The sequence below is a fragment of the Rhinoderma darwinii genome, chromosome 9, assembly GCF_050947455.1.
Source record: "Rhinoderma darwinii isolate aRhiDar2 chromosome 9, aRhiDar2.hap1, whole genome shotgun sequence".
NCBI classification, from domain to species: Eukaryota; Metazoa; Chordata; class Amphibia; order Anura; family Rhinodermatidae; genus Rhinoderma; species Rhinoderma darwinii.
Genome location: NC_134695.1, coordinates 104,305,237 through 104,319,731, shown reverse-complemented (window position 1 = coordinate 104,319,731; position 14,495 = coordinate 104,305,237). Strand labels below are relative to the sequence as shown.

At 45.4% G+C, this 14,495-nt stretch overlaps 1 protein-coding gene across 1 annotated transcript; it reads left to right on the top strand.

Annotated features, from left to right (window-relative positions):
- The first annotated feature begins 31 nt into the window (after window positions 1-31).
- NUDT21 (nudix hydrolase 21) lies at window positions 32-12,398 on the top strand. Its single transcript, XM_075838713.1, has 7 exons — window positions 32-183; window positions 4,247-4,447; window positions 7,485-7,548; window positions 9,507-9,596; window positions 9,687-9,762; window positions 11,834-11,948; window positions 12,161-12,398. Exons 1-7 carry the CDS (start codon window positions 68-70, stop codon window positions 12,180-12,182), a joined length of 684 nt encoding a protein of 227 aa, XP_075694828.1. The 5' UTR covers window positions 32-67; the 3' UTR covers window positions 12,183-12,398.
- Window positions 12,399-14,495: the final 2,097 nt, after the last annotated feature.

Sequence of the window (14,495 nt, the reverse complement as noted above, 5' to 3'; positions counted from 1 at the left end):
GCTCGAGCGTTAATTTGGTAATAATTTGTAGGAGAACTGATACCGGAGGACAGCGGCAGGCAGCAGGATGTCGGTGATTCCTCCCAATCGCTCTCAGACCGGGTGGCCTCGTGGAGTCAACCAATTCGGGAACAAGTACCTGCCACAAACCAAGCCCCTGACCCTGGAGAGGACCATAAACCTGTGAGCTGGGGACTGCAGACGTGTGTGTTTACACACACACACACACACACACACACACACACACACACACACACACACACACACACACACACACACACACACACACACACACACACACACACACACCAATAATAACACATAGTACGGTTTGATAGTGACTTCTACAATGTCCAGTTTAAGGCTATGTTTACACTGGCGGTTTTGTTCACACTAGCCTGATGACCCTTTGCCAGCATGCTGTGATATTATTGACATTAATGTGACGTGGACATAGATATGTCCACGTATTCAGTCAATGGGGTGTCCTTTGGTCACCGTTTGGATCTGTCACATGATCCGTAATAAATAGAAGCCTTGACGCCATTGTGAACAAAGCTTTATTCAGTTCGATTAGTTTTATAAAAAAAATGTTGGCACATGGATAACCGTTGTCATTGAATGAGCTCTTACACATCACGTTTGTGGTGCACGTTCAGTGTATATTGCACAATGGGAAACGTGCGCACCTGTACGGGGGATATCCTCTGGATATGCCATTAATCACTCCGATTGGAATACCCCTTTAAAATAAAGACCATGGAACATCCGGTTCATTGAAGTCAGCGGAGAGATGTTTTTTATGGGAAGGCGCACTTTGCATTTTCCTTGGATCCGTAAAAAAATCTTAAGTGCAAATAGAGTTTAAGTTGCATTCTTTTTGCAGTATGTTTTATGGTAATGGGGTAAAACAAAAGCGCAATAATCATCTATACTTGCCCCACGGCGATCAAGTGCTGCGGCGGTGGCTCTCCCAGTGGTTGTTTACATGCACGTAGCATGTGACCGCTGCAGCCAATCAGAGGGCTCTGCGCCCATATGTTGTATTTCTGGACTTTTGGCAGAAATACGATTTGTCGCTAGTGAGTCCCGCTGAGCTCTGTGATTGGCTACAGAGGTCACAGGCCACGTGCCTGTAAACAACTAACGGGAGTGCCACCGGAGCGTCCGTGCTGGATGCCGGGGGCGAAGATAGGTAAGTATTGCTTTTTTATTTCATTTATTTCATTTGCAGCCCCTAAGAGAAGATTTTCACTTCCCGGATCATCCTATACACTGATCATAATTGATATTGTTCGTTTTATAGAACTCTAAATATTACCAAACTGTATCCATTTACATGAGCTAATTGTAGTGTTACTTGTATTGTTTTTCTCATTGAGTGGATGATGGATTTAAAGAGGCTCTGTCACCAGATTTTGCAACCCCTATCTGCTATTGCAGCAGATCGGCGCTGCAATGTAGATTACAGTAACGTTTTTATTTTAAAAAAACGAGCATTTTTGGCCAAGTTATGACCATTTTTGTATTTATGCAAATGAGGCTTGCAAAAGTCCAAGTGGGTGTGTTTAAAAGTAAAAGTACAAGTGGGCGTGTATTATGTGCGTACATCGGGGCGTTTTTAATACTTTTACTAGCTGGGCGCTCTGATGAGAAGTATCATCCACTTCTCTTCAGAACGCCCAGCTTCTGCCAGATCACGCTGTGACGTCACTCACAGGTCCTGCATCGTGTCGGCCACATCGGCACCAGAGGCTACAGTTGATTCTGCAGCAGCATCAGCGTTTGCAGGTAAGTAGCTACATCGATTTACCTGCAAACGCCGATGCTGCTGCAGAATCATCTGTAGCCTCTGGTGCCGATGTGTCCTCGCTCGTCTGACACGATGCAGGACCTGTGAGTGACGTCACAGCGTGATCTGGCAGAAGCTGGGCGTTCTGAAGAGAAGTGGATGATACTTCTCATCAGAACGCCCAGCTAGTAAAAGTATTAAAAACGCCCCGATGTACACACATAATACACGCCCACTTGGACTTTTACTTTTAAACACGCCCACTTGGACTTTTGCAAGCCTCATTTGCATAACTACAAAATGGTCATAACTTGGCCAAAAATGCTCGTTTTTTAAAAATAAAAACGTTACTGTAATCTACATTGCAGCGCCGATCTGCAGCAATAGCAGATAGGGGCTGCAAAATCTGGTGACAGAGCCTCTTTAACATTTGTCATCAACTTTTCAGTTTGGATCAAGGAAAATGCAACTCAAGTCACATTCTCAATAGGCTATCCATGTAAAAGCTGCACCAGGTCAATGTTGATCTCTTTTGGAGTGTGACTCTGTGCATCGCTACCATCCCACGTGAAGGTTGCTGCAGGTTTTAGGGACTGCATTACATAGTGACTCTACTGCAACCCTACAGGAGAATGATTCCCAACTTTTTAATGATGTACCCCATTCCCAGGGAGGCTGTACTTCAGTGTCATGGCTGAGATTTGTTGACAGCTCTGCCTCCCATAAATGCAAAACATCTATGAGCCGGCTGAATTTAGTCCACTGTCACTAGTGTAAAAAGTTCTAGTTCTTGCTGCCGCTGTCAAGAGCTGATCAGTGGGATCCCTTCTGTTATCCCAAGGCTAGTCACTCAGCAAGTGCTTAGTTTCCCAGCAGCGAGGCAGGATTGGGGGTTAGGTGGAGCACAGACTCTGTACAGCCCTGTCTTGCACTGATTCTGAGTTACCACCTGTATTGTACCGCAGAGCTGAATTCACAATTCTGCTGGTTGTTATTAGAAATTGTCAATAAGCTTATCAGACACTTATATAACCGCTTAGTTGTTGTTATTATTATACAGTTGTTTTTTCAAACATTAGATTATTTTACATTGCCTGGTGTAAATATTGTACAGAACGCAAACCACAAGGGTAAGCTATTTGCAGACACTGAACAAGCCGTGCTTGCTGACAGATTCCAGCTCTGGAGCTTCTAGAATTGTGGATGCAGCGCTGGATGACTTGTAATCTGTAATTCTAGATCAGTATAAGTAATACAATAGATTGGAAAGGAAGGAAAGAGTTGATCCAGCGCTGCGTGAAGTTTAAAATGGAAGCGGATTTCCAAGTTTAATGTTCTTTGGTTTAAAAGATTGTCCAGAGGTATAGTCCTGGTGTGAGGGTAAGCGGGCGGTGATGTCCTCAGAGCCTACGCGTTTCGGATGCTACTGCGTCCTTAGTCTTGGCTGAAATGTCTCAAAGGAGAAAAAAGAGGGTTGGCACTGCTCCAAGTACTTAGCAAAACATGGACTCACATATGGAAGTAGTGTAGCTCAAAACACATGGGATACAGCTGTCAAGTTTGTTGCCGGCAGGATGCTCATCGATGGGAAATAAAGCACGTATGCAAAACTTGAGGATGGACAGGAGGAATGTACGAGGCACTCACCGCAGTGGCAATAGAAAGGATTTATTTGAACAGATCTCGGTCAATGATGATGTGAAAGATGCCAAAATCTTTCACATCATCATTGACCGAGATCTGTTCAAATAAATCCTTTCTATTGCCACTGCGGTGAGTGCCTCGTACATTCCTCCTGTCCATCCTCAAGTAATACAATGTATGAACAAATTTGCATAACATTTCTGTAGATTAATTCTATACATAACCTTGTTTTTAAACCAGAACATACACTTTAAATCCTACTGTACATACAGTACATATGATGAATAAATACTGACGGTAAAACCAAGACTAAAGATGGCTAAACACTTTCAATAGCTGTCGGTGGAACGCCCGTTCGGCTACTGTTATTCCTCCTAACCTCCCCATACACATGCATGCTTGGTTCGGCTGAGCGTGCATGTGTTTTCAATGGGTAGAGGGGAATAAGCCACTGCCAGACCTCCCTGGTGACCGCTTATCTCCCTGGAGAACAAAGGATCGGGCATGTGGAAATGAAACCTGCCCAATCCTTTTTGTCACCCGCTCCCCGACATATGCCAAACGTACTTTGGCCGAACATCTAATACGCATTCGATTGGTTGTCCAGTCCCATTGAAATCAGTAGGTATGATTGACAGTAGTCTGTGTATGACCTTCTTTAGGCCTTGATGTCTGTATTTAGACGGAGGCGCTCATCTTCTTCTGCTGATGTGAGCGCTCTGACCCCCTGATAAGATGTCTTCTCTCTATACTTGGTTGTCTCTTGCGGAGTGCTAAACTTTTGTTTAATACTGGCCCGTTTCCCTCCAGGTATCCTCTGACTAACTACACATTTGGTACCAAGGAGCCTCTGTATGAGAAGGACAGCTCGGTGGCTGCTCGATTCCAGCGAATGCGGGAAGAGTTTGATAAGATTGGAATGAGGCGCACTGTGGAAGGAGTCCTGATCGTACACGAGCACAGACTACCCCACGTGCTGTTATTACAGCTGGGAACCACGTTCTTCAAACTGTAAGTTGGACCTTTATTGCTTTTCTGACTTTCCTGGGTGTTTGTGCGTTTACTACACACAGTCGTATTCATTGGGGTTGTTCTAGATGCCCGTTTATACACCGAAGTATTACTACAACTTATAACAATGCTCCCATGTATATATAGGCAGCTTTGGACATTATATTATCATTTTTTTTTACAATGATTCTCTGAATAAGAGGTACAGGGACCCGCACATATTAACGATTTGTCCAATCCTACAGAAAAATACAATACATAGAAAGTTGGGACAGAACTCCAAAACGGGTGATATGCTTTGAGTGAATTTTATTCAAACTCCATGACACAGAAACACGGCTGGTGTAATAGTTACATGACTGCAACGTTTCAGGCATAAAAAACCCTTCTTCAGGCTGAGCATACATAGCAAAAGAGACCAAACCAAGCAGTGGTGTGGTAGACACTCAAAGCATATCACCCGTATTGGAGGCCTGTCCCATCTTTCTCTTTATTGTCTGTTAATATCATTTGTCCAATCATTTGCCATTTTGCGCTATGCCCAGTTTGAGATATAATATATTTCTCCCTTGTCTGCAGTTTAGTCTGGCGTGTTGCTGTTGGGATCGCTCATACGATCGATCCCACAGACCAATGATCAGCCGCGTTCTGGCTGATCAAAATCCTGTGTATTTGGCCAGCACATCAGCCTGTCTAATACAAAGGTGAAGGGTCGTGTACGGTTTTGGCTGACCTGGAGACAACCTAAAACTGCCCATACATGTTAGATTTATGTTGGCGGATCCCAATGAAATCTGCAGGATCCACAGACAATCTAATGTGTCTGGGGGCAATCCAACTGTCCTCTGGTGACAGACGGTCCTTTGTTACTCTGGGAAATAAGGGACTACCAGAAGTGTCTTGCAACAGCTTGTCTCCCTCTCAAATGTTGATAAACAAATGTGCATGCTCGGCTAAGCCGAGAATACATGTTTATCGAAGGACTATAACATATTGCTAGCATAGGCCATCACTTGCTGAGTCCGACCTCTGGCACCTCCCATGAGCCTTAGAATAAGGAGATTGCAGCAATCGTAAAGTGCAACGCCCCGTTGATTTTTTGCAATGCATCGCGTCAATCCTGATCTGACATTGTGCAGGTACGGCAACTCGCCCACATTCTCTGCATACCGCCTGGTAGATACTATTTCGATACTCCGCATCCCCAAACGGTTCGATACCGTTATTTCATGTATTTCGATACTAAGCTGTGCGGCCGCACAACTCCGTATTGTAACACATGAATGTATGAGAGCGGGGCTGCGGTTGTGTAATACAGCCATTGCCGCGCTCCTGAGTCCTGACAAGTGCGCGGGGTCGGGATGATGCGATGTGGCCATCGATGCACCAATGAGCGGCGGCACTGAAGACCGAACATGGCGGGCGCTCTACAAAACACCCCCACGTTCTGTCTTCAGTGCCTGAACCGCCGCTTATTAGTGCAGCGCCGGCCGCATCACCTCATGCTGACCGCACGCGCACTTACTGTCAGGATCAGGGTAATGGCTGTATTACACAGCCGCAACTCCGCTCTATAACGGCGGAGATAAAAGAAACCTGTCATCTCCGCCGTTATTCCCCTGAGTGCTGCGATCAAAGCTGACTGCAGCATTCAGGGGAAAATGAGAAGGGGGGATGCCCCGTTGGATCGCGACACAGGGAATTCCTGCGACGCGATCAAGGGACATACCATATATGGGCAGACAGCTCAGGGTCCATTGAAGGACCCCAGGGCTGTCTTAACATATTTCCTGTTGTTAGAGCATACTTGGGTATGTCCTAACAACTGCCTGTGTGCTATCCGTATATAGATAAATGCCAGTATATTAAAGTTTAAAAATAAAGTAATATTAAATTTTAAAAAAATACACACTTTTTTTTACAACAAACATTAAAATAAGTCTCAATACATACAATATTCACATATTCAGTATTGGCGCGGCCGTAATAACCTGCACCACATTTTTTTTGCGTCATTTATGATGTGCGCGCTGTAAAAAAATAAAATAAAAACTGCTTTCTATCACTTATTGTGAGGCACGAGGTGCGATGAATTTAACCTCCATGTGCCTCACATTAATAGAAATTAACCCCATCATGTACCTCACACATTAACCCATTATGACTGAGAAATATGATGGGGTTAATTACTATTAATGTGAAGCACGTGGAGGTTAAATTCATCGCACCTCGTGCCTCACAATAAGTGATAGCAGTTTTTATTTTATTTTTTTACAGCGTACACATCAGAAAATGGAAGAACTTTATTTTTTTTTATTACTGTTGGCAAAGTATCGTTTTGGTATCGAAATCGCAATACTACACGAAGTATCGGTATCGAAGTCCAAATTCTGGTATCGTGAAATCCCTACTGCCTGGTCAGGAGCAGCACCCCTATTTTTTGGATCATGGGGTCTCCGCAGTCAGAACCCCATTTATTAGCATGTCCTAGAAATAGGCCATAACTGATATTGGTGGGAAAACTCCTTTAGGGTAGGAACACACAGGGCGTATACACCTCAGACTTTTCGCAACGCATTTAATTGCGGAAAATCCGCAGTTTATTACAGTAGCAGCAAAGTGGATGAGATTTCAGCAAATCCCCATGCGCTGCAGAAAAAAGTGTGGACGTTGACTTGAGGTGCTGATGATCCGTCTGAATCATGTCAATTTGTCTTGCGAAAACGCTTGTTTACGCTTTGTGTGTATACACCTTTAAGGGCAGCCAGAGGGACGTAGAATGTGCTGGAGAACATTATTTTAGAAAAGCAGATGGTGAAAATGGGAATAAAAGGGCATTTCTGTATCAGTCAGGTCTACTTTACAAAATCTACACATTTCTGCAGCAGTTGAATCTTACTAGTGAAGTGGAATATTTTTAATTTTTGGATTGAGGTTCCCTTTAAACTTACATACAAACTCTGCTCTCTAATTCAATCAAATGAGACTCGTCCTATCTTTATTTTTATCACATGATAACTGAAGTGTTTCTTTCCAGGCCTGGTGGGGAACTCAACCCTGGAGAGGATGAGGTAGAAGGGTTAAAGCGCCTCATGACCGAAGTATGTATTTATTACCAAGGAATATGTGTGGCGGGGAAGGGGCGGGGGGGGTTCGTCATATTTAAGCCTCTTTTATGTGGGTGTTTCCTTATCGAGTGGGTCCTGAATACGGAGTCTTCTGGCTGCTCTCACATTCATCTTTCTATGCGCATTCTAGAGGGAATTTAGTAGGACTGGCGTTTTATACGCCAGCCTGAAGGGGGTTTTCCCATCAGGGACATTTATGGGATATCTGCAGGATATGCCATAAATGTCAGATAGATGCGAGTCCCACCTCTGGGACCTGCACCTATCTCTAGAATGGGGCCCACTAAACCCTATTCTACTGCTCTATGTTGTGACTGAAGCGTGAGATTCCCGACCATGAATTACGGAAACAGTCTAGCTTGCTGAGCTACGCTGTTTCCGTAACTCCCATAGTAGTGAATAGCAGTTACGGAAGCAGCGGAGCGTGCGAGCTACACTGTTTCTATAACTACCATTCAGTTTAATGGGACTCGTGGAAACAGCGTAGCTCAGCAAGCTGCGCTGTTTTCTTCTTCATGGTCGGAAATCACACGAGTCAGCCGGAGCACAGAGCGGTTTAGGGGGCCCCGTTCTAGAGATGGGTGGTGGGACCAGCATCTATCTCACATTTACGGCCTATCCTGTGGATATGTCATAAATGTTCCTGATAGTAAAACCCCTTAAAACTAAATGCGCTAAACCAGGATACGCCTAATTTGTATAGAGGCGCACACCTCTTAAATTAGGTGCCTCTCTGGAGAGCAATGCGCCAGAAAGTCAAATCTATAATTTACTCAAATTTCTGGCAAAAATGATGGTTAATTTCTTGGGTGGGGTGGCAGTGCAAAAATGGAAAAGTCACAACATTTGTACTTTTCTACACCAGAAAATGGGCCTATAGGTTTTAATAAATTCCCCCTTTGTATTTTTCGATGCTCCATCAGATCCTATAATAAGGATCCATACTTTATATCTGTCAACACTGAAACTTGGAGCTAAAGGGTTTAATATAATCATTAGGATGCACCATCAATGTCTGATCGGTGGGGGTCCGACTACCAGTACTCCCACTAATCAGCTGCCTAAGGCCCTGTTCACACTGAGTTTTTTTTTGCAGGCAGAAAAATCTGCATGCAGGCAGATCAAAATTTGCCTCAAAATCAGTTTGCCGCATTTTTCGCCCACGGCCATTTAGCACCGCCGGCAAATAACGCTGCGTAAAACGCTTTCTCTGCCTTCCATTGATGTCAATGGGAGTTCAGATACATAAACGCCCGAAGATAGGGCATGTCACTTGTTCCCGCGAGCATTTTTTAGCGCTCGCGAAGGAAAAAAAGCCTCCGCTTCCCATTTAAAGCAATAGGAGGCGCTTTCAGACGTTTTTTTGGCGTTTTTTCCGCATCAAAAAAACGTGACAAAAAAAAAACTCAGTGTAAACTCCCCCTAAAGGGGATGAGGTGCTCCACATATTAATGGCCTATTTTATTCTTCCTGGCAATGTTTAAATAAATGTCATTACTAATTGTTTCGAACTGTGTAGGGACAGACTCTTATCGACAAGGGGAATAGTCATCTTCAGTTCACAGAACGCTCGTTCCCGATAATTGTCCTGTGTAAACAGCAGCGATCAGCAGATGAACGAGCAAACGCTGGATCTTCTGCTGGTCGTATCGTTTTAAAAAAGTAAAATGTTGTCGGCAGCAGATCTTGGTGTGTAAACAGGGAGACGCGCTGCCGACATGATGATAATGTATGGGGACGAGCGATCGGAGTAACGACCCGTCATCCCTATCCATAGCTCCGTGTGACAGGAGCAAACGAGCGACGATCAACGATGTCTCGTTTGGCGCTCGCTGCACCGGCCGGTGTAGTAGGGCCTTTAACTCTTCTTTGCTACTTCTAAATCCCCATACTGTGACTGTAGTCTTCAAGCAGACAATTTGTTTTTGCAGATCCTTGGCCGCCAGGACGGGGTGCAGCAGGACTGGGTCATTGATGACTGTATTGGTAACTGGTGGAGGCCAAACTTTGAACCACCCCAGGTTTGTCCTTAAAAGTCCAACATCTGTACAACAGGCTGAAGAAATATTACATTGTGTCCGTGCGCTTACCATCACTGCTTGTCTTCACAGTATCCGTATATTCCTGCACATATTACAAAGCCAAAGGAACATAAGAAGTTGTTCCTGGTGCAGCTTCAGGAGAAAGGTGAATGTGCTGATTTATTGTGTAGATTTCTTCTTCGCTGTTCTGGAAAATACAGCATTTCCTGAGCTTCGCTGTCAGATATCCGGCATTGTGCCGTTCATTTATTACACGTTTTCTTCCCAAGCTTAGACAATATTGATACTTTATGTATAATTTAGGTTATTGGATTAGAATAGTTTTGTGCCTTGTCCATGAGCGCAGCTTTCCACTTTTGACACCTCAGTGTGAATCAATGATCGGGGACACCAGTGTCCTGAGTGAAATGTGCTATGGTTCTGATCTGATCCTTGTGTAACTCAACATTTTCAGTCATGAGAAGTTGAAAACTTGGGTTTCAAACCCTGAAAATAAGAGGGTCTGACTAGTTACTGGTCCGGGCATCGCACCTCTGACGGGTCATTTAGACTCTACTGAAGATTAAATTAAGGTTCCGTCAATTTCCTATAGTGGAAAGCATTGAAAAATGCCAACCCTTAACGGCTATGTCAACCTTTTAAAAGGCATATTTTTTATTTTTTTTATATAAAAACAAACTGACGGGTTCAGTGTCAGCGGGTCTCTAACACGCAGGATCCACCTGTAAATTATGAATTTAGACGTGATAGATTACATCGTTGCTGGGGTGCCGATGAGCTGCCAACACCTTAAATGCAGCGATCGCTTTTGACCGCTGCATTTAAGGGGTTAATGGTGGGGATCAAAGCTAATTTCGCTCCCCACCATTACAGCTGGATGTTCGCTGTAATACACCGCTGACATCCGGCAATGATGGCACCGACTCTGCTTCTAAGCCGGTGCCATCCATTTGACGCGTGGATACGGCGAAATGCGGGAAGCACTGGCTTTCCATGACCTATCCATACAACAAAAGTCGGGAAGGGGTTAAGGGTATGTTCGCACGAAGCGTAAACACTGTGGATTTTCCACAACGGATTTCATTTTGGAGAATCTGCAGCATCTTCTGTTTCGGATTTTCCCCTTCGAATTCAATGGGGAGGTAAAACAACAAATGTTGAGATTTTTGCGGCGGAAAAACTGTTCCTGCCGCAAAAATCGCATTGCAGAAAGAAAAAAAAACTAGAAAATAATAAAGATTCATTCTTACCCCTGCTCGTTGTCATAGCGACACAATCCTCTGCTCTGAGGACCGCCTGGCCTCCTGGGATGACGTTCCAAAGGCTTCAGGGTCACATGGACTACAGCGTCATCCCAGGAGGCCATAATAAAGCCCGGCTGGTAAGTATACATTTTTTGTTTTATTTTTGCAGTATTTCCGCAGGGGACGATTTGGTCCGTTTTTTGTTTTTTTCAGGCTGAATTCCTGCGCTGTGTGATTTTAAGCAGCATATCTGCCCTTTGTGCACTTACCCTAAAGGGGTTCAACTAGAAGGTACTAGGCCCCATAGCAAACTTTTGAATGCCCCATTTACAGCACTTACTAGCTCAATGTTAAAAGTTTTTAGTTAGGCCGAGTCACGGCAAAAAAAGAAGTACAACTCCTGTCATGGCGTGACAATTGATCATTATCAGACGACCGTTTCCCAGAGATATATTGTGCCACATGTGACCTTAGAGAAATACTATGTTGCCATATGTGTCCGATATACTGTGCAGACAAGATAAAAATTTATTCCAGAACCTAGAATTAATCCAGACCCCAGAATAGACCACAAAATAAGTTCAGAACCCAGACAAGACGCCTCTATATCCTAACCTACTGATCCTGGGCCCGGCCATGCAGCATTACCCTGTGTGTGGCGGCGCCCAGAAGTGAAGAGGGTCAGGACCAGCAAGTGAAACCAACCATTATCTGTTGGATCAAATCCAGTAGATATCAGCCGGTGCTGGATCCTACAGCGGTAGTTGTGAATCAGATTGTGTGGCACCAATGGGGCCAGTCTGAAAAGTCCACACATTTCCAGAGTCCGGTCCACTTGTGGACAATCTCGATTTTTGCTTTTATATGGTTTCTGAACCTGCCTTCGTTTTTCTTCTTCTATCGCTCAATATGTTAGTAAGAGCTGTAAGTAGCAAAAAGATTTTGTAATAATCTCTTCATAATTTATTTTAGCGCTATTCGCAGTACCGAAAAATTACAAACTTGTGGCTGCCCCTTTGTTTGAACTGTACGATAATGCCCCTGGATATGGACCCATCATTTCCAGCCTTCCGCAGCTGCTCAGCAGGTAAGCTAGCTCTCTACCTTTTTGATATGGATTTATGCCGTATTACATTTATTTGAATAGGCACCGTGTAATACCTCACTTCTCCTGCGGGGGCACTCACAGCTCATTTTATGAACATTGCTGCGTTTGGTCTCTTGAAGATTTTGTGTGTTTTCGTGATGGAGGAGATCCATAGCATTATGTCTTATATTCATGTCTAATCTCTTCCACAGGTTCAACTTTATTTACAACTGATCGCGTGCGGGGTCCGGGATGACAATGTGCGGGTGAAGCGTCTCTGTGAGAACAGCTTTATAATGTGGAAACCTTGGCGTTTACCTAACTTGTTGCTGTCACAATAGATAGACTGTGCCGACGTATACAGTAACAAGACGTGATATTGCTTTTATTTTTATTATTTTCATGTACCATTTGGTTTTCTTACACAATTAAATGAATTTTTTTTTCCTCCGCCTGTCAGTTTGTTGCCAAATATCAAACGGTTACCCCTTTAAAGTCCTTGTTTCTGCACTTTTCTCCCTCTTTTCTTATGGAATTTATACTGTGGATTTTTGAATGCTTCCCAGCGTGAAGAGGCAGTGTATTGTACAGCAGATAGCACTCCACTTTATGTAGGTGCTTCTGTACATGGCGGTCAAACAGATAATAAATCAATTGGTACACGGAGCGCCTTTTATGTAGAAAGACCTTTACGTAGATTAGACGTTTTTCAACCACTTAGAACTGTGCCAATCTCAAGATCATGAGTTGTTGGGGGCACCTAGGTGAGAAAAACCAGGCATTGTCCTGCATGGTGAGCACTAAACCCTCCCCTTTGCTGTTGATTGACAGGGATTTTAAGAGAACGGCATATGACGCAGAGGAGCAGAAGTATCAATCAAGGGGGAGGGGGTTGGTGAGGGTTTAGTGCTCACAATACATGACATGTCGTTATTTCTTGGACACGCTGAATCTCATTTGCATACGGCGAATGGAGAAATAAAACCTACTTTTTCCAAGTACTAACAGGTAAGTTTATGCTGCTTTACACCTTAGCTAGCTAGCGGTCTGGGGTGCTGACAGACTCCCTTTAAGCTGATCACAAAGTTGCCCCCTCCTGGGTCCATCAGCTTTAATCTGTGGGTACACCAGGCAGTAAGTTTTCAGTCTTTCTGCAGCGCCACCACAGGGGAAATTAAGTATTACACTGTGCCCATTCAAATCAATAGTGTAATGCAGGACAGGTCCTCCAGAGCGAGAGATTCTCTTTGTAAGGGCCAGTTCACACAGAGTTTTTTTTGACGTGGAAACCGCGTTGGAAAACGCGTCAAAAGACGACCGAAAATGCCTCCCATGAAGTTCAATGGGAGGCGGAGGCGTTTTTTTCCCACGAGCGGAAAAACCGTCTCGCGGGAAAAAGGAGGCGACATGCCCTATCTTCGGGCGTTTACATCTCTCACCACCCATTGACATCAATGGGAGGCAGAGAAAGCATATTTCACTGTGTTTTTTGCCCGCAGCGCTCAATGGCCGCGGGCGAAAAACGCTGTGGAAATCGGCCTCAAAATTCAGTTTGGATTTTCCGCCTGCAAAAAAAAGTGTGAACCCAGCCTAACCGTTCTCCACTCTGGCCAAGAAATGAGGATCCCCACTATCAGTGGCCCCCGGCATGAGGGGGCCCGTGTCGCCCGCCGGCACAGGCCTCCACCATGGCTGGAGGCTCCGCTAGCAACCTCTATGGCTGCTACAGCGCGACGCCACTGAACAGTACGGCAGAGCAGGGAGGTATCTCCCCGCTCTGCCATTAAACAAAATACATGTATCCCCTATCCACAGGACAGGGGATACATGTGTGATTGCTGGCATTGATAGGGAGAACGGGGGACAAAGTCCCCTGAAGTTCTCCATCACAAACCTCGGACTTCCGGGGTCTGTGTCGGCAGCGCCGTAGGAATGAATGGAGCGCCGGTCGTGCTTGTGCGCATGCGTGACCAGCGCTCCTTTCATTTTTATTGAGCTGCGCAGACGCCGGAAGTCAGAAGGTTAGTCATGGGGGACTTGGGGGGGACTTTAGGTCTCCCGTTCTCCCTATCGCTGCCAGCGATCACACATGTATCCCCTGTCCTGTGGATAGGGGATACATGTCTTTTGTAGGGGACACTGTAGGTCACATTTTTTTGGGAGGGGGGACGCTGTATGGCGTTCCCTACAGGGGGGGCCCTGTATGGCGTTCCCTACAGGGGGCGGGGGGCCTGTATGGCGTTCCCTACAGGGGGGGGGGGCCTGTATGGCGTTCCCTACAGGGGGGGCGGCGGCGCGGCTGTAGTATGGTGTTCCCTACAGGGGGGGGCGGCGCGGCTGTAGTATGGCGTTCCCTACAGGGGGGGCGGCGCGGCTGTAGTATGGCGTTCCCTACAGGGGGGGGCGGCGGCTATAGTATGGCGTTCCCTACAGGGGGGGGCGGCGGCTATAGTATGGCGTTCCCTACAGGGGGGGGGCGGCGGCTATAGTATGGCATTCCCTACAGGGGGGGGCGGCGGCTATAGTATGGCGTTCCCTACAGGGGGG